Raw genomic sequence first — 25,063 nt, forward strand, 5'->3', positions numbered from 1 at the left:
GGAAAAGCCCAGCTCGATTCCTTGCTCCATTACAGGCTTCCTGAGTAACACTGAACAAGTCACATAGCCTCTCTCTGCCTCAGTTCCCCATATGGAAAATGAGGATAATAGCGCAGGGGTGTTGTGAGGATAGACACATTAGAGATTGTGAGGCACTCAGATACTGTGGTAATGGAGCCCATCTAAGTAACAGAGAGAGAGATCTTTGAAGGTTTATACATTATAACTGCTTGCACAAATAAAGAATCTTAAATTCACTTACTGTTTTCCATAATTCTAGTTTAAAAAAAAGTTTCTTTCCCCTCAGCCAAAAATAGTAACATGATTGATAAATATAAACAATCTTTAAGTGATAAAAATAAGATGTTTAAGTATAAAGTGGTCCATAAGGATTTTATTTCAAACTGAAATATGAGGGTATGAAGTCTGAGATATTTCACAGGCAGGCCAGAGAAAGGTATTTTTCAAAATGTATCATCATGCATCCCTGCATCTCTGGAAGTGCTGAGACTCAGGAGATCAGAGTTTTCAACTCTGCCACATGCTTTGTGTGTGTGATCTGAGGCAATCCCCTCAGTTCCCCGTTTGGAAAAAGGGGATAATGATCCTTTGCTAGATAAATTTAATAATATTGTGAGGCTCTCAGATACTGCAGTGAAATTACCTGCCTAGAAAGAGAAACAGATTAAAACTGTGCCCTGAATTTGAACTGTGAAATTTATCAGATAAACTACAGCAACTTTTTGTTTATTAATTGAATTAATGTTGTTTTTTAATCTTTCCCAAGTCTTTTACCGATTAGATTACAATGGACTCTTACCATAAGGTTTTCTGTTTTAAAACTACATCTGATATTAGTTAGTTTCCTGAATATATTGTAGACATTCTGGGTCAGATTCTGCAGTCCTTTCTTGGCAAATGGGAAATTTGCCTGAATAAGGACAGCAGGGTTTGGCCCGCGCTTATAATGCACACCTCGCAATAACGTACGGAGTTCCCTAGATACCAAAATAGCTTTGTGGAGAAACATGCTGTATCAGTACTAACTGTTTTTTTTTTTTTGTGGAGTTTTGTAAGTAACAAGTCAGAGAGTTGGTGTCTGCCCTCCTTGCATGGCCTTGACTACTTGAGTTGCTAAGGCCACGATTTTTAAAAGTAGCTGGTGATTTGGGGTAACTCAGGTTTTGGTTACCCAACTTGAGATACCTTGAAGAGACCCAATTTTCAAAAAGCCAAGTGCTCAACACCTTCAGAAAATCAGGTCCCTTTAGGATGTCTCAGATTAGGCATAAATTGAGGTACGCAAAATTACTAGTCATTTTTGAAAATATTTTGCTTAGTTGTCACTAAGCCATTGACTTTGGCCATGACACTCTTGTTAAAGAAAAGACACTGGAGTCTGTACATTCAGGATTTTCAGTTGTTTTTTTTTTGGTTCCATTTTCCATTGCTTTGGGTTTTAATTGTTTGTGTCTGTATGTGATAGCTTTTAGAATGGATTCGTCGCACTATCCCTTGGCTGGAAAACAAAACACCCGAGAAAACAATGCAGGCCATGCAGAAGAAACTAGAGGACTTCCGAGACTACCGTCGCAAGCACAAGCCTCCCAAAGTCCAGGAAAAATGTCAACTGGAGATCAATTTCAACACCTTGCAGACAAAACTGAGGATCAGCAATAGGCCAGCTTTCATGCCATCAGAGGGGAAAATGGTTTCAGTAAGTAAGATATGGGCCCAGTCTCTTTTCTCCTTTCACCTGAAATGCTCAGTAATATGTGAATAGATGGGATCCAATTACTATTCCAAAACATCTTCACTCATTTCAACTTGCAACATCTAGTTCTCAAGTACCAGCGATGCTAAATCAATAATACTTATTTTATTCAGTACTTCATTCTAAGATCATTTCTCTCTACTTGTGGTCCTGCCTCTTTTTAAGGCTGCCTCCACTTCAGTAATTCTTCTGCAGCCATGAGAGTGAGAGACAAATCCCTCTTTTGGAACATAATCAGTACTGCTTTGTTGAAGGAGCTAAATTGTGTGATTGTGTTTGAAGCAAAGTTACCATTGATTTTATTTGGAGTTTTCTTCAATGCAGGACCTTGGAATTTGGCCCAGGATTGGCCCTGGCACAGTTTCAGTATCTTTTTCAGCTTCAATTTGCAGTAGATTGTTTTTAATTGAATGGAGCCTTATAATCTGTGAAGTCAAACAAGAGTTCCTCCAAATTAACTCTCAGCTCTTGATAAGAGTTTTGGAGTCATGAGCTTTGAGTGTTTTAGGTGTGGAATATAGCCAATAAATGTCTCGGCTGTGCTGTAATCTTGTTTTTAAGCTGTTCAGGTTTTATAAACAGGCAGTACTGTTAGCTGAAAAATCTATCTGGCTCACAAAATATCATAGAGACTGGCAGTACTGGCTATAAATGGTGCCTATGTGCATCTATAAAAGCTCAAAATATTCTGCAAAGACCACACAACAGGCATCAAGCTTTTTTTTACTTGTCAGTGTATACCAGAAAGCTTAGTGACTTCATGTTCCAGCAAAAGTGCACATTGTTTTTGATATTTGCTGTTCCATCACTGTCAGCTTCCAAGACCAAAAAATTTTTATTTTGATAATGGATGCACAAAACAGTACACTTTAAGGATATTATAAATCACCTTCACTGAAATTACAAGATATAAAATATGCATGGAGCCACTGGATAGATAACTGCTTTGCATGAACAATAACATTTTGTACACATTGTTTCCAGTTTGCACTCACCTACACATATTTTGTCTGATATAGTTTAGGTGCCTATATTTGAAAAATTTGGACCTAAATTTCCATTTTTGGAGCAAGATTGTAAATTCTTGTAGAGTTCACAAATTTGGGCAAAGTCAGAGGAGGTACAGAGTAATGATTATAATCTCATTCGTCCCCAAACTTCTCATAGGATATTGCTGGTGCTTGGCAGAGACTTGAACAAGCTGAGAAGGGTTATGAGGAGTGGTTGCTGAATGAAATACGAAGACTGGAACGACTTGAACATCTGGCTGAGAAATTTAGACAGAAGGCTTCTACTCATGAAACCTGGGCATATGGTAAGCAGACCTTGGTTAAAGTGTTTCAGATAAATGTATCTGTAAATCAGTACTGAGTATTTACAAACCAAAACCAGCTATTGAATAATTTGGACAGTGGTGTAAACCTAAAATTAACAATGACTCTGAAAGCTTTCTAGCCTTTTCCCCTACACTCATCATCTTAACTTTTCGGCCATGTAGTTAATGAGATTTATCTTTCAACTACATTGGGTGACCATTCAATAGAGAAACAAGTTGAAATTTCTGTTACCGGTTTTTAAGATCCATAGAACAATGCCATGCTTCTGGTTTAATGTATCATCCAGCATTTTTGCGAAGATTGCGTCATGGTTTCATTTGCATATCCAGGTCATGTGACCAACCAGTCAGAGCTACAGTAAGTCCAGGAAAGAATCTATGTAAAAGGCAGATTTCAGCAGAGTGTGATTTTACTGAACAGCAGCAAAGACAACCAGGATTTGTTCCAGCCAAGTCCCAAAACTAGTTATATTAAATTGTGACTTTCCTTAGCCAAGTTCAACAAACAACATCCTACAGTTTAGCTTACCTCCACAGAATTTTAGGGAGAAGATGGGAATGAAAAACCTAGCTTGCTTTGATGTGGACACAGCAACGAAGTGAGGACAGATACTTGCATGGAATTAAGCGGCAGGCCACAGCTTTTATTAAACTTTAACATAGGGGAGGGGTGTTACTGCTAGTCCAACCCCACCGTAATTTAGAATAGCTGAGGGGCTGCTCTCGCATACAGCACTGCTATAAGGTCTCTTTCAGGACCTTACCACAGTAGAGAATCTACGTAATGCAGTTCTACCCCACCATGCTCCTAGCTTGCCTCCACTATGCCCCTTACACTCTCACCACAGCCCCTCTCCTGGCCATTTCAAACCGGAGTCAAGCCCATACTGAGCTGGTTAGAAGCACCCAAATCAGTAAATGGCTGCCAAGTAAATGCCAGAAGTGAAGCTGCAATAAGTCTGAAAGCCTCTTTACTGAGCATGTGCTACTCTGACCACGTGTCGTAGCTCTGACACAGGGGAATATATAGCAAGAGAAATGATGGTCCCCTCTGGCCTTAAAATCTAGGAAATAGTATGTGGTGAACTGAAGCTAAAGCGGCTGTCTGTGAATTCAGTTGTCTCTCCTAATGGTAAGAGTTCCTGATGAGTGAGAGGTAATATTTCAGTTTCCGATTTTATTTGCTTGCTTTTGTAACCTTTGGTAAGTTAGGATAGAGTTGTAAGGATTTGTCATTTTCTGTTTAAAAACCAAGAGCATTTGAAAAGGCTGCCACATATCTGAGCTTTTGTGGAGGTTTTGGGCATGAGGCCAAAGTGAATAATGGATTGAAGGCAGAATTTCAAAGAAGATAAAGTATCGCTAACATAACTTACATTGAACATGTTGGTCTGATTGCTGACTACATCACCCAGGTCTTCACTAGAAAAAGTTTGACAGTATGGCTATGCCAGTCACCCTGCCCAGTGCTGACATAAAATTGTTTTTGGCAGTATAACTTATACCATTGCCCTGAGCAAAATAAGATATACCAGCAAAAGGACTTTTATGCTGTTATAACTGTATCTATAGTAGGGCTTCTTTTGGTACAGAAATGTTTCAAAAAATTATACCCATAGCCAACATTGCTATATTGGTAAAAGTTTAGAGTGTAGGTCAGAATTGTGTGAGGTTTGTGAGGGCATAATCACAGTTTTTTTCCCCACTCTTTTTTTCCTTGGTGGTTTTTTAAAAAGAAATTAAACAAAATTATTGGACTTTTTAGGGGAATGGTTGTTTTTTGCCTCCATCCCTTTCTTTTTTTGTCCCTTCCTCACACTCGTTTTTTTGTTCTTTTACTGTACTCCACTTTCAACAACAACTAAACAGCAACAACAAGGCCAAAAGTTTCAAAATTCATGTACGTCCACAGACAGTGAGAATAAATTGCAGTTCAATGCTAGGTGTGAAAAAGCCCACTGAAGTGCTTGTCAGTACCTGAAAGATATGGAACCAAAAAATAGAGTTTCTAGGCCTGCCTTAAACCATCACAGATAGTGGTTCACTGAGCGAAGAATAACCAGTATGTTGATCAACGTACCAATAACCTGGTTGTTTCTGCTTTATTACATCTTTGTGTTTATAAATTAAATGTTAACAAAGAGCCAGATTTGAGAACCCCATTACTCAGATTGGGAAGGAGTCACTCACCCAAGTAGTCCCGCTGAAGTTAATAACGACTTGGTTAAGTAACACTTCACCTGTGCAAGTAGGGAGTTGACAATCTGGCCCTGTGTTGGAATGAGTTTGAATTACCTTGCTACATATTCCATGTTATACAGTAATGTGTCTGTGTGAAACAGGCTGATTCCCATGTGGGAAAATCCTTTAGAAATGAAGAGAAAGTAATCTTTAGACAGGCTTATGAATGATTCCATGGAACATAATAGAGAATCACATCCCAGTTTTAGAATTCTATAGGATTGTTTCAGAAACCTACAGAAAAGATCGTATTACTTTCTACAGCTTTATACAACGATTACTATATAATATTTATTGTTTCACCCTATTAAATTCCATTGGACTTTTCCAGTGACTTGTTAATAAAGGCATTACACTAGGGATGAAATCTTAGCCCTATTGAAGTAAATCAATGGGAGTTTTGTCATTGATTTTAGTGTGGCTAGGTTTCACACGGGGTGGGTGATACTAATCAAAGCACCACAAAGCTGGGCCCCAATTTAAATGACTGACTTGTGTGCATTCTTGTTGCAATTGATGAATTAATAATGAATTACTGATATTTTTGTTTTTATTTTCAGGCAAAGAGCAGATCTTACTCCAGAAGGATTATGAATCTGCTTCTCTGACCGAAGTCCGCGCTATGTTGAGGAAACATGAAGCTTTTGAGAGTGACTTGGCCGCCCACCAGGACAGAGTAGAACAGATCGCAGCCATTGCCCAGGAGCTGAAGTATGTTCCATTTAGAGGCATGCAGCTGCTGACATTTAACTGATAAACTATTTCCAATGAATTCAATAGTGTCATAGGTACAATGTAAGAATTCCACAGATAGCTTCGTAAGGATATTATATGAGCCAGTCATTGACACCTTTCCCTTTTCTTTTTATTGAACTAAATATAGACATGCAACTGAATACAATTGTTTCAGAGCGAACATTTTAAAATTGACTTAACAGTAAGCTTTTGTTTCTGTAAGTGGGTAAATTGTGTATCTGGTGGGGTGCGGGTAGGTGGAATTAGCCTGCCAGTTCATGTGTTCTCCTACAAGATGCTAGATGTGAAATCATTCTCATAAAAATTATTTCTTTCATTTTACTCACATGAGTATAATATAGATCCAATATCGCAAACTGATATTAAAATAATTTCTTACATGTGCATCGCTTCTCCCATCCCACAGTACTTTATATACTTAAAAAACTAATTCATATTCCTTCTCTATATAGTGTGTGCATTTTGGTCTGTCTAAGGTACTTGTCAGGCCCCCATTACCTCACAATCTTTAAAGTATTTATCCTCACGAGCCGCACTGTGAGGTGAGGAAGTGGTGTTAGCCTCATTTTACAGAGCAGGAACTGAGGCACACAGACACTTGCCCAAGGTCACACAGGAAATCTGTGGCAGGGTAGGGACTTGAAACCAAGTCGACCAAGACCAATGCCTTAACCACTGGGCCAGCACACACACACACACACATATGCATGCGCGCGCACACTCACAGAGAGAATACAAATTAGTTTAAGGGTCCAGTTCAGCAATACACATAAACACATAATACATAGATACATAAACACATGCTCAATTTTAAGAGTGTGGATCGTCCCATTGAATTTAATGTTGTTATACTGGGAATCAGTGGTACTACTCCCGTGCTTAATGTTAAGCATGTGCTTAAGTGCATTACTGACTTGCAGTATAAATTTATGAAGCTAACAGAGGACAGTGTGGACTAGTGGTTAAAACAGATGTCTGTCTGGGAGTTAGGACCCTGTCTCTGACTCTCTGCATCACCTGTGGCAAATCTCTTTGTCTACACAGCAACTAGACTCCTACAACTGGCCCGTGCCAACCAACTCCGGCTTGCCGGGCTGTTTCATTGCTGTGTAGACTTCTGGGCTCAGGTTTCAGCCTGGGCTCTATGACTCTCCCACCTTGCAGTGTCCTAGAGCCTGGGCTCCAGCCTGAGCCCCGAGAACCTGAGTCAGCTGGCATGGGCCAGCTCTGGGTGTCCAGTTGCTATATAGACATACTCTTTATTACCTTTCCATGTTTTAGTTTCTTCATTTCTTTGATGGGTTAAATACCTACTGCAAAAGAATATTGTGCAATTTTTTTTAAAGGCTACCACTCAGAAACACCTGGGTCTTAATTCTCCACTAGCTCCAATCGTATCTCTGTGATCCTGTAATGCCTGGCCTCAGTCTAGAGCATCTGGGAGTCTACCCTAACTTATGTCTCTGGAGAAGGGACCTTACAGCTTTGCCATGAGCCTTCCATTCTTGTGCTGGGGCAGAGTGTGGCTAGCACAGGCACCAGTTCTACCGCCTCATCCAGTGGAAGTCTCCTCTGTTTAGAAACAAATCCAAACATCCATCATAAAGTTAGAAATCGCACTTTCTGAAAATGTTTTGCCTACTATTGTTAGCAGTAATACCTCAGTAAAACCTGGAAGAGATTATAGAAAAAGTCTATTTTTTCCAGTTTATTTGAAAGAGAATGTGTATATTTAGAGGAAAAAAGAGGAAGTAATTAGTTAGTGCCAAAAAAGCATGAAACTTAAAAGGATGCACATATCAGTGAATTCATCACTTGATAAAACACTTGCCTTTCTTTTCATCCTGACCTGTATGGTAATAACGACTTTCTATTGTGTAATTGTTTGTATAGAAGCTCTCAATGGCTCTCTCTAGAGACCCTTTCTGAAAATGTCTAATGCTGGTTCAGCTCCACTAGTATTAGCAGCATTGAGAGTAGAGTCCAGACAGCCTGGCAATTGCCACCGTTGTTTTAGAGCTGTCATTGGCCTCTGTTCAGATCAGGCTAATGAACGCAATGCTTAAAAAGCTGGTTGGCTATCTACGCTAGGGCTCCAAACACTGTTAACATCAGTGAAGTTAGACTGGTGTTAGCAACAAAGTGAGATTTTTGAAATAACATTCTTAGTGCAGGCAGGGTCAATGTTACATCCTCTAAGTCTGTGTTTTGCCAACTTGAAGGGAAGATAGCCAGGTGGTTAGAGTGGGGCTGGATGGGAGAGAGAACTCTGCCACCGACTTGCTGTGTCATGTTGGACAAGCTACTTGTGGCCTGATTTTCAAAGGTGGTGAATCATAGAATCACAGGACTAGAAGGGACCTCGAGAGGCTGAGAACAATTTTTCTCCCTAAGAACACCCTGTTGACTTCAGAGGTGCTCTGCACTAACTTCCATGTGCTTACCTGTAAAATGGAGAAATCTCTGCCTGGTTGCATAGGGGGGTTGTGAAGCTCAATTAGTCTTAAAACCCTTGGAGGACATTGAATGAAGGGCGCTATATATAAATGCCAATATTAGTATTTGCAAGCAAATAGATAACTTCCTTTGGATATTGATTTTAATAATTTTACCAACAGTTCCTTACAAAATTATAGAAATTAGAGGTGAAAAGACCTAGTTCCTCTTGACAGTGATATTTTTTAAGACTGTGTAAAAATTTTCATGCTAAGAAAGTGGAGCTGATCTAAAGGTCATTGAAATAAATAAGGATCTTTCTCTTGACTTCTTTGGCCATTGATCCGGTCCTTAAAAAGACCAGCATTGACTGTGCTTCAGGTCAGCATGCCCTATATTTTTGGTAGTCATTTCTTGGCTGCCTGCAGTTGCTATTTTGAAGGAGAACAATTGCTGTGTGACCTTGAGCTGCACTGGTTACAGTTCAGTGTCAGCGCTGATATTTTCTGCTACAGCAGCTGAGCCCACTAAGAGCATAAAGGTTAAAGTTGTTAAAAGCTTGTTGATTGATGGTGTCTGGATAAAGGATTTGTGTGTGTGTGAGCAGGATCATTCCAGTTTGGAAGCTGTTATGCTGTCATTGTATGCCAGATTGTGAGACATCATAAGTCTTGGATGGGGCACTATATAAACCTAGGGGAAAAAATCAGGGATTTCCCATTTATTACATTGTAAATGCTAAAAAGAATTAGACTAAATTGTGCTCTAAGGTGCTATACTCATTTCTGGTCCTATGCACTACTTGAAAGATTTTCACTAATCAGGATCAAAATTTCTGAATGTATTGTTTTTTAAATATTTATCTCACCTTGTGTAAAAACTTATTTTCAGCCAGGCAAACAGCTATATTAATCTCCAACACAGATGGACTAGATCTTTTGCTTCTGGATACCTGGGTTCAAATAGTGTTTATGAGCATAGTTAAAAAGAGGCCAGCCCTGATCCAGGAATTACTTAAGTACACTCTTAACATGGCTTCTATGGAACTACTCATGTGCTTAAAGTTAAGCACATGCTTAAGTGCTTTGCTGGATCAAAGTTACTGTCAGATCAAATTTGGCCCATTTTTACTTATAATGGTGAGAGAATCACAAAAAGCAAACAGCTCAAGTAGTGCAAAAGTAAACTAGGTATTTACATTTCTTTCCTTTTTAATAATTCCCTGTAAAATGTGACTTTTTAAAAGGAAATTTGTATCTTAGAAGTTTATAGTGCCAGCTACTCATGTGGGGTAAATTGGCATAGCTCCACTGAAGTCATTCAAGTCACATTGAGTTATACTAGCTGAGAATCCAGCCTATTATTTTTAAACTGTAGATGCCCCTTTAAAATTAGAGTTGATAATTTCATTCTCTTCCCTATTTATTCATATTCCAAACATGCAACACAAACTGTCTGTGCTTAATGAAAACCCAGGAATAGGATAGCAAGGATCTTGCAAGTCATGACAGGTACGTTGGAAGAGCTGTTTGGCGAAGTTAGTACAATATCTTCCAGCACTGACCCATAGCCAGCACAATTAGTCCCCGACTTTCACAAAAGTGACATTTGCCCTTATCCTAAAAAAATGAGAGTGAGAACCGGAGATCAATTGGGCTAAAAATAAAATTCACAACAGTCTCAGAGGTGTCACTTGGAAAAACTTGAAAAATACTTGGTATTTATTTAGACTTATTGTGAAAAAAGATACTGATACAGAAGCTCTTGGTGCCCTGACAACTTACTAAACTCACAATCTATGTATGGAACATCATCTATCGGTAGGAGTGTAACATAAAAAAAAATTAACTTGCAGCCAATACATCAAAACAGCAAAATTATGTCCCTTCCCACTCCACCCATAGCCCCATACCTTCAGACCTCCCCCAAAGTCTTATTAATTAGATAGCTTTTACTGCATACCCTGAAGGTCAACAAATCTGGAATGATTTAGACCAAAGTGTGGAGCAGTTCCAGAATCAAAGGGCCCTCATGGAGAATGCCTTGCTGGCAGCTCCCTCTCCTTTATGTAAATAATGTGCTTAGCTGTCATATGGTTTCGCTCTATCTTTTTGATGATTAGGGCACTTTTATCAAAAAAGCTCTTAGTTTCCAACAGTTCATTGGTTCTTGCTGCATAGCCACTGCAAAGTGGTTCTCTCACACACATACACTCTCTGTGTCCCAATGACTACAAGTATTTATGCACAGTGGAACAGTCGTTGGGCCACAGAGAGATGAAAATGACCCTGTAGTCCAGTAGTTAGGGCACTTACGTGGTAGGTTGAAGACCCTGGGTTCAATTCCCTTGCACCAGTCACTCTTTCATTATTTAGCCACAGTGCAACAGCTTCAACAGGAGAAACTGAGGGTGCTCCACATCTCAATATCCCATCTCAGTGGTTAGAGTACTCTCCTGAGATGTGGGAGGCCCATGTTCAAATCCTTTTGACCCCCTCTAGTTAAGGGAGGAATTGAACTTGGATTTCCCACATCCCAGACAAGTGCTCAAACCATTGGGCTAAAAATTACAAGGTGAGCACCACCACCTCATGCCAGATTTTCAATGGGACCCAATCTAGTAGGCAGCCTCTGAGCATGCCTATCAATCAAGCCCCACAGGTGGCTTAGGTAACTGAAGACCTGTCTTGCCTTGAGGATCATGAATCACTCTGGGGCTTAGTTGGGAGATAGCCATCCAGATGCGTAGAGGGAGGCTGCAGTGTGCATGCTAAGAAGCAGAAACATAGGTGCTGAGAAAACCTTTACACTGGAAACTTAAGTGCCAAGTGAATTTAGGTGCCTATGAGGTTTGGTGGGACTTTTGTAGATCACAGTGGAACCAAAAGGGGACCATAGGCACCTAAATCTGGGGTTTAAGCACCCAGGTACCTTTGTGGATTCCACCCTTAGTGCCTAGATCCCACGCATTATAATACCACTACACTGCCTAACTGATTGCAAGCTGACTTTTTTAGCAAGAGGAGAAAAAAGAAGAGGAGGAGGGCCAGTGCAACATGTATACAGGTGCGGAATATAGAGTGTTTTCCTGTCTATTTGTTCAGAAGCTATAGCAGTTTTTGTCTTCACTCTTTCCTAGCGAACTGGACTTTTATGATGCTGCAAGTGTCAATGATCGATGCCAGAAGATATGTGACCAGTGGGACAAACTGGGAACACTTACTCAGAAAAGAAGAGAGGCACTGGAGGTAAAATTGATATCAATAAGTAGCTCCATTTAAAAAATGAATCCTTTGGGGTTTATAACAGACACTGTTGAGTGTTAATTCCTGTAATCCAGACTGCAATAAACCTTTTTCCCAGCTCTCCATTTCAGGTTGCTGTGAGTTCATTTGCAATATAGGTTGCAGTAATAGACTGGATGGTGCTATATTTGCAATATAGGCTCAGTAATAGACTGGATGGTGCTTTGTTTCTTAGAAGTTTATGGTGCAGTTAGAAGTTATAAAGCAGCAGCAGCAGTAGGAATTTGGTTATCAAGAGATGAAGTGTAATCCCACCCTTTGGGGATTTGATGCATAGCAGTGATAAAATTAGGAAGCTGTCTTGTCATATACACTACAGCAAAACTCAGTTTGAGCAGTATGCCAGTGGCCAGGCTCTCTGGTGATGGAGGTTCCAAAGCAGTGAGATCCAATTTACTAAAAGCCCTAGGATGTATCTTCATGGCTTCCCTTGAGATCAGTGGAAGCCACCTACATACATCTCTGGGCTCAAATGTGACATGTATGTGTTACTGCTCTGTTTCATACTTGAAAGAAATGATTAAAGCAGGCCATTCATTTACAATTGGTGCGATTTAATTTGTTCATTTTATAGATCAGATTATCAGAAAATATTTAAAATGCAGTAAATGGCAAAAATATCACTTAGGCCCTGATCCTACACAGTCTTATGCACATTCTTAAGTTTACATATGTTTAACATGAAAATAATTTTAATGTGAGTAGTCTCACTGACTTCAGTGGCATCTTTTAAGATATCTCAGGTTGGGCAGCCAGCAAATAAGGCATCCAAAATCATCAGTCACTTTTGAAAATGTATGCCCAAGGTAACTGAGACACTACCTGTATGTGCATAGAATTAGCTTTCATCTTGGTAACAATGAATTTGTTTGTGTGCATTTACTGGACTTAACAGAGGACAGAGAAATTGCTGGAAACTATTGATCAGCTTCACCTGGAGTTTGCCAAGAGAGCTGCACCGTTCAACAACTGGATGGAAGGTGCTATGGAAGACCTACAGGACATGTTTATTGTTCATAGCATAGAGGAAATTCAGGTAAATGGTAGTCTGTTTTTGGTTTGCAAACCTCAGGAAGTCAAGAAAGGGAAGCCTTCCCTCTCATTGAATGGACATTCTCAACATGTGTAGGTGAAAACGTATCCTGCATATAAGCTATCTTGCTGACAGAGAATGTCCTTTCCCACTCATCTGTGAGCATAAAAGTGATAACCTATAAGCAGACATGGCCTTTTAAGGCAGCTGGCTGCAGTACCTCTCCCCTTGGAAGGAGTCCTTAGCCAGAGATAAGAAGGCAGGCAAACCATGTGGAAAGCAGAACTTGGGAACACAGTGTCTCTTCGCATTTCTCATTATATGGCACTTGGAGGTTGTTTGGGGCCCTAAGACACTAGCTAGGTGGGATTGGTGGCCTTGAGTAGTCGCAGTGTATGGGACTTGGCCCAGAACAGTCATATCTGACTGCACTAATGTTAACCTAATAATAAAGGCAACTTTCTGGTACCTGACACTTTACTTCTGTGTCTCCTTAAAGGCAAGGCATAATTTACATGTCCACCCACTTTAAAAGCACTTTATATTGCCAGATTAGTGTATAAGTGTATGCTATAAATGAGAATCAGGCTGTTCACTGTGCATAGTTGGCTTGTCGTGAAAGTAACTGAAGGCATTAATTTTGTCATTTGTTCAGTTGCACTCAACATTAGTGGTACATTTGTGCAGCTGTATTTAAAGGGTGCTCTCAAGTATTTAGGCCCAGATGCTGCATCATGATCCGCTAGGGCAGACCCCTTTGCCTATGTGAAGTCACACTGACTTCATTGAGACTCCATGTGGACACAGGGCTCCAAGTGAGAGCATTCAAAAGAAGTGTCAGGGCTCTAATTACTTTTTTCTTTTAAACAAGGCGAGGTTAGGGTGAGTAGAAAACTTGTCATATTTTTTAAACTTGGTGGGGAAAAGGAAAGAGGATAATATTCACTTGCAGTATTGGAAACCCAAATAGCACAGTACTGGTAAACATCAGAAGTAGCATGAAAAATGAAGTGAAACTTATCTGTCTGGTTTTACTATTCAGAGTGAGTGAAGTGCAACAAAGTATGAAAATTAAATTAGTGTTTTTTTATTTGCATTCTTAATATCATATGTTGTTAGAAACTCAGGTAAAGAAACATTTTTCAGAAATGAATCATTTTCATTTTCACAGTGTCTCTTAAAAGCTTCCAAAACAACAAAATATGGTCTACTACCCCAAAAACCACCTTATTGCAAGTTCTGTCTTTTTTGAGGTGATCCTATAGGTGAAATTCTGTCTCCACTGGAATTTTGCCATTGACTTCCATAGGGTCAGGGTTTCACCCCATGTGTATAATGTATTTGGGGAGGAAATACAATTATTTATATCAGGCCCTCAAGATCATAGAACTGACACTACAACAAAAATCCTTATACTTTCCTGCTTTGTTTCTGATTCCAGAGTTTAATCACTGCCCATGAACAGTTTAAAGCCACTCTGCCAGAGGCAGACGGTGAGAGGCAGGCTATCCTATCAATCCAGAATGAAGTTGAGAAGGTTATTCAGAGTTACAACATCAGAATAAGTGCAAGCAATCCTTACAGCACAGTCACTATGGATGAAATCCGTGCCAAGTGGGATAAGGTATTGTATGCCAAAGGTGGAAATGACATTGCAGGAATAATGTTTTGGTAGTATGAATAATAAGAGCAGAGACCCATACTAACTCTCCAGGAGTTGTCATGAATTACCAAAAAGGGAAAAAAAAAGTCTAATATCTGGGCTGATCCAACAGCATTCACTCAGGCGGACTCTCCAATCTGCAATCAATGAGTAAAAACAAGAACAGCCCCATAACGAAAGCTCTGCAATCAATGAGTAAAAACTCTGCAATCAATGAGTAAAAACAAGAACAGCCCCATAACGAAAGCTCTTTCTTAAAAACCTTGGCTAGTCTGGACAGCAGAAAGGTATGTCAACATAAAATTAGGCTATTGGCTAGAAGAACCTTGGTTGTCATTATGGCTAGTGTAGAAAAAAAGCCTACCTATATATTATGGAGAAACATAGTACAGACGGATACGGAAAAAAAATACAAAATGACAGTTACAGCCACATTTAACATTTTAAACAAGTTTCATTCAACTCAATATTTAGTAGGTCACCGAGATAACTGATGTAGAAATGCAAGGAAAATTTGGGCCCAGTGTTAGTTTTTATGATATAAAATATATTTAAAATGTTTTTCAGGGGGTTATATTAATTTTAATTATACAATAGCATTACAGTTCCCTGAATTGCAACTGGTCTCCCCAGTCACATGACTATATAATTAATGACTGAATGTATACAGGTCAGGGACCCAGTTCTGCTCCCACTGAAGCTTTTAGAACCGCATTGTGGAGCTGGCCCAACACATCTCATTTGAATCTACCTTCATGGCTTTGCTTGAATGTAATGTTGTGTGTCAATTGCAGTTTAAAGCTAAGTGAGACGAATAAGGAATTGAATATGCTTAAAATAGCCTGTTTTTTTTTTCAGCAGGAAAATTGTAGTAACTAGATCAAGGTTAAAAAGTCTTAAATTTAAATCTAGTCAGAAATTAGATTTTCTTTTCCTTAAAAGTCACACTTCCTGCCTGACTGGTTTCAAAATGCTCAAGAGTATGCCCAGAAAGATATTGGAGCAAATAATTAAGAAATCAATTAGCAAACACCTAAAAGATAATAAGGTAATAAGTAACAGCCATCATGGATTTGTCAAGAACAAATCATATCAAACCAACCTAATAGCTTGCTTTTAACAGAGCAAAAAGCCTTGTGGAAGAGGGGAAGTGGTAGCTATGGTATATCTTGACTTTAGGCTTTTGATACTGTCTCGCATGACCATCTCATAAACAAACTAGGGAAATACAGCCTAGATGGAGCTTCTATAAGGTGGGTGCATACCTGGTTGGAAAGCCATTCCCAGAGAGTAGTTATCAGTGGTTCACAGTCAAGCTGGAAGGGTATGACAAGTGGGGTCCCGCAGGGATCAGTTTTGGGTCCAATTCTGTTAAATATCTTCATCAGTGATTTAGATAATGGCAGAGAGAGTACACTTATCAAGTTTGTGGATGATGCCACGCTGGGAGGGATTGCAAGTACTTTGGAGGATAGGACTAAAATTCAAAATGATCTGGGCAAACTGGAGAAATGGTCTGAAGTAATTAGTATGAAATTCAGTAACGACAAATGTTAGGTACTCCACTTAGGAAGGAACAGTCAGTTGCACACATCCAAAATGGGAAACAACTGCCTAGAAACGAGTACTGTGGAAAGGGATCTGAGGGTTATAGTGGACCACAAGCTAAATGTGAGTCAACAGTGTAACACTTTGAAAAAAAGCAAACATCATTCTGGAATGTATTAGCAGGAATGTTGTAAAACACAAGAAGTAATTCTTCCTCTCTACTCCACGGTGATAAGGCCTCAACTGGAGTATTGTGTCCAATTCTGGGTGCCACATTTCAGGAAAGATAGGGTTAAATTGGAGAACGTCCAGAGGGGAAAAATAAAAATGATTAAAAGGTGTAAGCAAACATGATAACTATTCAGAAAAGATTTAAAAATTGGCGTGAGTCATGGAAAGAGATAGTCTAGAGGGTATGATTCGACACTAGGAATTTATTCCAAGTTTACAGAAACCGGTTTTGTAAAAACAGATTGTATATAAAAGTCGAGTGCACGTTGCGCACACTAGGCACATGATTTTCGGTGGTGTGTGTCCATATGTACCAAGTGCAGTCCAGATTGATTTCCAGAGCGTTGCATTTGTGGGATAGCTTATCACCGTAGCTATCTCATAGTTCGCAGGTCGTCCCCTCGCCCATTGGAATTCTGGGTTGTAGATCCCAAAGAAAAACTACAGTGTCAGCGCTGGGTGATTCATGGGTAAAATGTTGTCACTTCAATCCTTCCTCTGTGAACAAGTAAATGAGACAATCATTATCAGTGCCCTTTTCCCTGGATTGGCCCTAGGCAGACGCCATAGCATGGCAACTCAATCGCAGCCCGCGTTATGCCTTTTGTTACTGTCAATGTATGTGATGAATGCTGCTGACAGAGGCCACATGCAGCGCACAGACAGCATTTCATTTGCTTATGCCAAGCGTTTAAATGAGATGGTTAATCCAGCTCTAGCACTGTCTCAATTGGAAATTGGTAGATGACGTTTATCAATCATTTGCACCGTTTGAATTGGAATTGGTATGATGACGGTTATCAGTCTTAATTGTACATCTACTGCTGCATGGGTGTTCCTGGCTGGCCTGAGGAGCGCTGAGGTTGACTGGGGCGCAATGGACAAAAAAATGGGCAATGGACTTCCCAGGTCATGTCCCTTCTTTTTGTTTTGTCTATAAAATTAGTCTAGTCCTGCTAGTATATTGGGTAAAGTGTACTATGAGAACCAAAAGTAGCACTCAGTTGCTCTGGGTCAGAAGCCCCAGAGATCCTGCAGAAATGATGATGCCATTCTAGGGGGTGCCCATGCAACAAACCCACGCCAGTTTGCCTCCCTCCTTCCCCAACCTCCTGGCTACCGTAGGCAGTATCCTCCCATTGTTGGTGATTGAAGTAATAAAAAATGCAGGAAATTACAGAAACACTGATAATTTTAGTGGAGAAAATGATAGGAGGGTGAGGCAGCCTCCAGCTGCTTATGATAGCAGGAAGTACAGAATCTTCATTAGACATGAAAGGCGGGGGGTCGATGGAGCTCAACCGGCCATTGCTATGAATGAGGAACAGGTTTCAATCACTTATCCACTGTTCTGCCGGGAATGGCAGAAGTCATCCCGCATGTGTTGCCAAGGCACCTCGCCATGCCGACCTCACCGAGGCCAGCCAGGAGCACTCGCGTGAGATGATGAGGACGGTTTTTCTCGCCATTTAGCATAGTCTGCCATCAGAACAGGAAGGGGGAGGGATATGCTAGCGGTACTACCAGGCAGCATTGCAGTAAAGTAGACATAATGGTGACACTGAAAAAAAAGAGCGAGAAATGATTTTTTTCCCCTTTTCTTTAAGGGGGAAGGGCTGGGGGTAAATTGATATTATACCTCTTGAACCATTCAAACAATGTTTTGACCTTCAGGCATGGGAGCTCAGCCAAGAGATGAAAATCTTTTCAGAGACTGCTGCTGGAGACTGTGGAATAGCTGGAGTCCTCAAGTCCCCCCTTCCTCCCTCCCTCCATGGCGTCCATTGATTCTTTGGCTTTTCATTACGCTTGTCCGCAGCACTGTGGCTGAGTCCACTGCTGTGGACTCGTATCATAGCCTGGATTATTTTTCAAATGCTTAGCTGCATTGTCTTCTGTAACGGGAGCTCTGAATAACAATTTGTCTCCCCATACAGCAGTCAGATTCCATATCTCAAACCGTACGGTCCATGCTGGAGCTCTTTTTGGATTTGGGACTGCATCGCCACCCGTGCTGATCAGAGCTCCACGCTGGACAAACAGGAAATGAAATTCAAAAGTTCGCGAGGTTTTTTCTGTCTACTTGGCCAGTGCATCCAAGTTCAGATCGCTTTCCAATGGTGCACTGTGGGATACCGCCCGGAGGCCCAATACTGTCGAATTGCGGTCACACTAACCCTAATCCGACATGGCAATACCGATTTCAGCGCTACTCCCTTCGTCAGGGAGGAGTACAGAAATCGGTTTTAAGAGCCCTTTATATCGATATAAAGGGCTTCGTTATATGGATGAGTGCAGGGTTAATTCGGTTTAACGCTGCCAAATTCGGTTTAAATGCGTAGTATAGACCAGGTCTGAGAGGGGACATGATAATAGTTTTCAAGGACGTAAAAGGTTGTTACAAGGAGAGGGGGAGTTATTCTCCTTAATCTCTGAGGATAAGACAAAAAGCAATGGTCTTATATTTAAGCAAGGGCGTTTTAGGTTGTACATTAGGAAAAAAATCCTAACTGTCACAGTGTTTAAACATTGCAATAAATTGCCCGGGGAGATTGTGGAATCTCCATCACTGGAGATTTTTAAGAGCAGGTTAGACAAACACCGGTCAGGGATGGTCTAGATAATACTTAGTCCTGCCGTGAGTGCAAGGGACTGGACAAGATGATCTCTCGAAGTCACTGCCAGTCCTACGATTCTATGTTAGCCATTACATGTCCTACTAAAAAATGATGAGTTTAAATTAATCACTAGAGCCAACCAAATGATTAACTTAAAAATCAATAATTATATGATTAAATGTTTTAAATTCAGCATTATATTTAGTCATTTAACTAAAGAATATAATAAAATGCCTTGATTTTAAAAAAATTACTGATCGCTGTACAAAGGTCCACTTGAAAGAATTAGTAATTTTTATGTTTGATAAAAGTTTATCTGAAAAATAAATTAATGATTTGTCATTAAAACTTTAGAATAACTTGGGTCTATTCTTCTCATAAACTTAACCATAATTTAAAAAAAAAATTCTCAAACTGAATGTTTTTGTTCTTTCTTGTTTTCCATCTTTTGCAAAGACCCCAATTAAATAAAGCATATGTGTTCAGCACAGCACTTAAACATGTGCCTAAGTGCTATTGTAAACAGGGATGCAACTTAGGCACATGTTTAAATGCGTTCCTGAATTAGGGCCAGAGTGTTCACTACCTTCAGTAGTCTCATTTCCATCTCAAGGGAGTAAGTACTAGGCTCACTGGTAAGTGTCTGCAGCACTGTGCTGTAATATTTTATAACTGAGTTCTTTCAGGGTGTTTGTTGTGGTCTAATGATATGCCTAGTAGTTAACAGCTAACAACCACCAACATATATCTTTATTAAACCATAACTGATTACTCCCTGTCATTCTTTATTGATTAATCCTGTTCAGGGATGTTTCCATCCACAAATAAAACAAAAAATTATTTCCTCACATGGCTTCACCTCAGTCAGTATTTATTTTGTGGGTCATTAATGCTTAATATTCACTAAAAAAGAGAGGTCAGTACCTGTTTTTCATGGTACACCACATCTCTTCATTTCAATAGTTCTAGTAGCTAAAGAACCATACAAAAATTCAAGTAAGAAATACAGAACAGGTCACATGTAAACATTAGTTAAACAGTCAGACTCCACAAAGTTTGCCATGATTGAAAGCAAATAAGAATGTCAGGTAATGAAATTAACCTGCTCACTAAATAGCACTAGGAGGTGACAGAGAAAGCAGGGAAACTGAGGTTAGAAAACCATCAATCTGTGCTACATGCTCTAATCTTATCTACTCACTTCAACCCTCATTTCTTTTGTGCATGGACAGGTGAAACAACTTGTGCCCGTGAGGGATCAATGTTTGCAGGAGGAGCTAGCCCGTCAGCACGCTAACGAACGTCTGCGTCGCCAATTTGCTGCTCAGGCCAATGTCGTGGGGCCATGGATCCAGACCAAGATGGAGGCGAGTATCACTGAGGCATCAAGAGGAGGCTGCTGAATAGAACACACATCATTTTTCTCAGAATACTCCCTGCTGTGCACACAGAACATCAGTGGCCTTCATTGCCCTGCCAGCCCTCCAACATTAATGTAATCAGGTCTTTTAAAGAAGGGTTCTAAAATAGTCAGAGCTTATAAAAGCAAACGAAATCACTTTGGAATAGGTTTTTGAGAAGTGAATGGGGACATTAGAGGGGTGATTTTCAAAGGCACACAGAACAGATAGGCACTTGACTCACATTAACCGTCCGTGGGAACTGGACCTTTGAAATCCTCTCCTAGATTATGATTATTAGTTTGGTTGTGTTCTTTCTATATAAACACCATTGTCCCAATGTTGTCCTGAGATATGAGTGTGCAACAGACAACATTCTCTAGTTTGGAGGGAGTTTTGATTGACACTGATTCTTAGTGTAAAAAGGTTACGTTTTCCATGTAAATATGTGGCAAACTAACAAACCTGGAGTTTAGATTTTTTGTTTCTTTTTGTGTGGCAGGAAATTGCTCGCAGCTCTATTGAGTTGACAGGGACCTTGGAGGACCAGATGAATCAACTGAAGCAGCATGAACACAATATCATCAACTACAAAACCAATATTGACAAATTGGAAGGAGACCATCAGCTTATACAAGAAGCCCTGGTGTTTGATAACAAGCACACAAATTATACTATGGAGGTACTTATCAATTCAGTTCTGTGCTCTTAGGTTCACGTATCCACGTCCCCCAGTCTGAGGGAGTTGTGACAGAGGAAATAATTTGGCAGACTTCCTAGTTTATTTGCAACAGAAGATATACATTACTAAGGCTCCGTTTGTCTCGGCCGTAACTTCTGTGACAAAACCATAACTTTTGGTCTTTATTATGAAGCCTTATGGTCTTTGTCACCTGGTCAGCTGCTCCTGAGAAAGACCCCGGTCCTGGGTGGAGCTGTTTGCAAGATCAGAGCATAAGACTCCTTTATACATTTTATATTGTGGACTCTGCATATTTTCACAGAGGGTGGAACATGGATTGTTATATGGGTATGAACTGTTAAATATTATTGTTTAATTGGAACATAAAGACATTTATTTGATTTTCCTCTTAATTTCCTCTTAAATATAGTTTGCCACTACTTTTCCTTTTTTTTAATGACTGTTCTTACATTTTTGTCATGATAAAGCCATGTCCTTTCCTACATGTTTGCCATGACAGATTATCAACCAAGACTCCAATCCTGTTGACACATATATATGAGTAACTTTACACACAGGAGTAGTCCCATTGAACTAAATGAGACTGCTCACATGTATAAAGTAAGTCATGATTTTAAGTGTTCAAAGAGTTGGGGCCCAAGGTGGGAAAGTGACTATAACTGGAAAGCTTGGGAACCATGTTGGGTCAGCTAAATACTGTCCAGAATTAAACTGATGCTGAAAAATATAACAGCTCTTGAATCCAAGTGTTGATATCTAAGCCAACATCAGACTTTATGGCTAACATGAAAGTATGATCAAGAAACAATAGAGGGTATGAACAAGTATCAGTTTAGGAATTAATTTAATATTTTTTGCATGTCTGTTATACATGGATGGCGGGTGAGCACACCCTTGAGGGAGGCTAGCCCCCAGCCCCTCCTGTTCTGCCTGAGGCCCAGCCCCTTTTGCCTCCCTCCCCTGCTGGAGCCCAGAGCACATCTCCCCACCCCCCCATGGCCACTGGCCCCCTGCACACCCCCAGTCCCAGTGGTGGGCCGGTGGCATGGCCAGATAGCATTCTGTCCCAACACTGGGCTGTCGGTGCAGCCAGATCGCATCCAACCCCAGCGCTGCGCGGGTGGGCAGGTGGCATGGTCAGAGAGCCCCCAGCACTGGGCGGGCAGGCAGCATGGTCGGAGCGCCCGCAGCCCGGCACTGGGCATGTGGATTGCACGACTGGAGCGCCCCCAGCCGCAGCGTGGCCCCAGCCCAGGAGTCTTGTGCACACCGCAGCCCTCTGCGTGCCTGCCTGCCCCAACCTCTTAACCACAAAAGGGAACAGCAGGCAGAAGGAGGCCTGGGGACATAGTGTGGGAGGGGCCATGCCCGCTGTTTGGGGAGGCACAGTCTCCCCCTTCCTACAATATCCACTGCCCATGCTGTTATATTTCCAGTGTACCCATAATTGTAGCATGCAGGTTTTGGCACCAAACAACAATCTATATAAATAATTTTAGATTGCATTGTTGGTTTCTCTCTTACTGTCTTTGTTATCATGCTAGGAGTTCAGGTTTTCGTTACCAGCATGAAGAATCCGTGTTTTCTCTCCTACAGCATGTCCGTGTTGGATGGGAACTCTTACTGACCACCATTGCCCGAACTATCAATGAGATTGAGACGCAGATCCTTACAAGAGATGCCAAGGGTATCACCCAAGAACAAATGAATGAATTCAGAGCATCATTCAATCACTTTGATAGGGTACAGTACTCCAACTTCTTTCTCATCTAATATTTCTCCAAAAGCAAGTCCGTATAACGTTGTTTCTTTGTATTCCAAATACCAATTAAAAATTGATAATTTTTTTGAAGTAAAAAAGCTAAAATAAAAAGAGGAGCCATATTCTCTTAAACTATAGCATTTATTATGCTGCTGATTTAAAGATTAATTTCTGCTCTTCAATTTTGCTGTGGAATTAATATTCGGAGAGAATGACAGCTCATTGAGTGCTTGTAACGACGTGTTAAAATAATGCAGGAGACTGACTGGATATTTTTGTATATGCTACAAAATGATGTGATCTCTTACTGTAAAGCAGTGGCCTGTCACCACGCTCAATAGTAGTTGCTGTCACATATTAAGACTTGATTTCTCCTGCATTATAACAAAAAGAAAAAAAGGAAAAAATCAATAACTTTTCCCCGTAGAAATATTCTGTTCAGGGAAGCAACTGAGTAGGGGCAGCGATCATTTTCAAAGAAAATTCTTTCTGTGCACAGGGATTGTATGTTTCAGTTCCTTAGTTAGAAATGAATAAAGTAGGAAAGAAAATATCCTTGTGGATGAATGTAACACACTCTACTGGTGATTCTCAGTGCAATCAAAGAAATGAAGAAAATAATTAAAATGCATGTGTAAGAGGTAAATAAAGAGATAGGTATGGATGCAATAACAGTTATTTTCATACGTAAAAATAGGGATGTGAGTGACATTCCCAGTTGGAAAACTATATTCACACACAATTTTGCTGGGTAGATGCTCATACAAATCTGTCTTCAAAATCCAGTGCAAATCTTAAATACTGAAAATGGCTGCTGTAATATAGCCCCAGCCTGCTTCTTCCTCCTCCTCCTCCCCCAGTTTCTTTCTATCATGAGGCTGCACAGAATTCCTCACTTTCTCCCTCTTACCACCTGGATTCCCTGAAAACTATCCTGGGTTCCAGAGCACTTCACTGACTCCCAGCCTGACTCTGTCCACCCTATGCCCAATGCTAGCTCCTCCCTTGCATCTTCATCCTGATATTCTGTTTCTTAGCTCCCCAACCCCAAAGTGGTTACATGCATCTAGATTTGTACTTGGTGTATATTGGATCTCGATAGTCAACATTTGGTATCTGGCACGTCAGACAAAAAGTAGAATTTTCAAATATATACAATAGAAGCAAGGAGAAGGTAGATCCACAGGAGTCAGTGACAGATGTACTTCATTTTATTGAGACCCTAAATGTAATTGTAGTGTAGTATAATTCCTCTTTGTATTCACTAAGGAAGGAGAAGACAATATCATAGAGACAGAGATACATTTCCCAGGGTGAGAAAGAAGTAATATGCTGAAAGGCATTCCCAATGCACTGGAGCAGATAATTGAGCAATGAGAGCCATTAAAAGCAGACAGAGCATCAGGCCCACAAAAAAATTACAACCTACAGTTCAGAAAAATCCATTATGGGGAAGCAGGCACTTTGTGTAAAGATTTGACAGTTCCTTAAAGAGCATATGCTCCCCTCACGCAGCGTGGAGAAGCTTTGGAAGGGGTATGGCACGTAAAGGATGAAGTGTCTATGCCATAGTACAACTCACACTGTGCAGCCATTTCCAGCACTTCCGTAACTTTTATTCAATCCTTCAGAGCAGGAATGTCTGCTCTGTGGCTTTAACTTTCCATGGAGAGGGTATTGTTGCCAGGCAGTGGCAGCCCAGCAGAATGGACTATCATGCTTCTGGTGCTGCAGAAGGCCTAGATATGCACAAGTTAAGATCTATAGCAGCTGGCCCAGTTCTCGTGGATCTGCAGTCTTTCCATGAACTGGCAGAGACACCTCCAGGTCCCAGAGGAAACAATACAGCAGAGCTGCAGTGTAGAAAAGCCTATATAACAGGGTGTAGGAGAGAGGTGGTGCTTCCACACAACTTTAGTCAGGGTGGGGAGCATATGACCCTAAGAAAAAGGGTAAGGCCGAAGGCCTAGAGAGTAGTTAACATTCGCCAGTGTACAAATTTAAGAAAAGGAGGCAAAATTTGAAAACTCAGCTACTAAGCCAGGCTTCCTGCATACAAGAAATAGCGCTAAAAGGAAAGCTGTTTCAAAACACACTAAAGAATTGTTAATGCACAATAGCAGGGTCCACACAGACAGTTAGTGCGCAATAGGCTAGTTCAGGCTAGATTCACACCTCAGCTTGGTGTGAATTAAATGTTAGTGTAGACCAGCCCTAATTAAGGTATAATATAGTGGGCATATGTGTCTCCATCTGC

At 40.5% G+C, this 25,063-nt stretch overlaps 1 protein-coding gene across 2 annotated transcripts in view; it reads left to right on the top strand.

The window, feature by feature from the left end:
- ACTN2 (actinin alpha 2) overlaps positions 1 to 25,063 on the top strand; it is a 163,458-nt gene that overhangs the window by 127,744 nt on the left and 10,651 nt on the right. For both annotated transcript variants that reach the window (XM_032775032.2, XM_032775033.2), the window contains 9 exons: positions 1,487 to 1,717; positions 2,942 to 3,089; positions 5,912 to 6,062; positions 11,683 to 11,791; positions 12,744 to 12,884; positions 14,323 to 14,505; positions 20,174 to 20,308; positions 20,844 to 21,023; positions 22,641 to 22,787. In XM_032775032.2, coding sequence (XP_032630923.1) covers positions 1,487 to 1,717; positions 2,942 to 3,089; positions 5,912 to 6,062; positions 11,683 to 11,791; positions 12,744 to 12,884; positions 14,323 to 14,505; positions 20,174 to 20,308; positions 20,844 to 21,023; positions 22,641 to 22,787 — 1,425 coding nt within the window. The remainder of the gene's footprint in view (positions 1 to 1,486; positions 1,718 to 2,941; positions 3,090 to 5,911; positions 6,063 to 11,682; positions 11,792 to 12,743; positions 12,885 to 14,322; positions 14,506 to 20,173; positions 20,309 to 20,843; positions 21,024 to 22,640; positions 22,788 to 25,063) is intronic.

This window comes from Chelonoidis abingdonii, chromosome 3 (genome assembly GCF_003597395.2).
Source record: "Chelonoidis abingdonii isolate Lonesome George chromosome 3, CheloAbing_2.0, whole genome shotgun sequence".
Classification (NCBI taxonomy): Eukaryota; Metazoa; Chordata; order Testudines; family Testudinidae; genus Chelonoidis; species Chelonoidis abingdonii.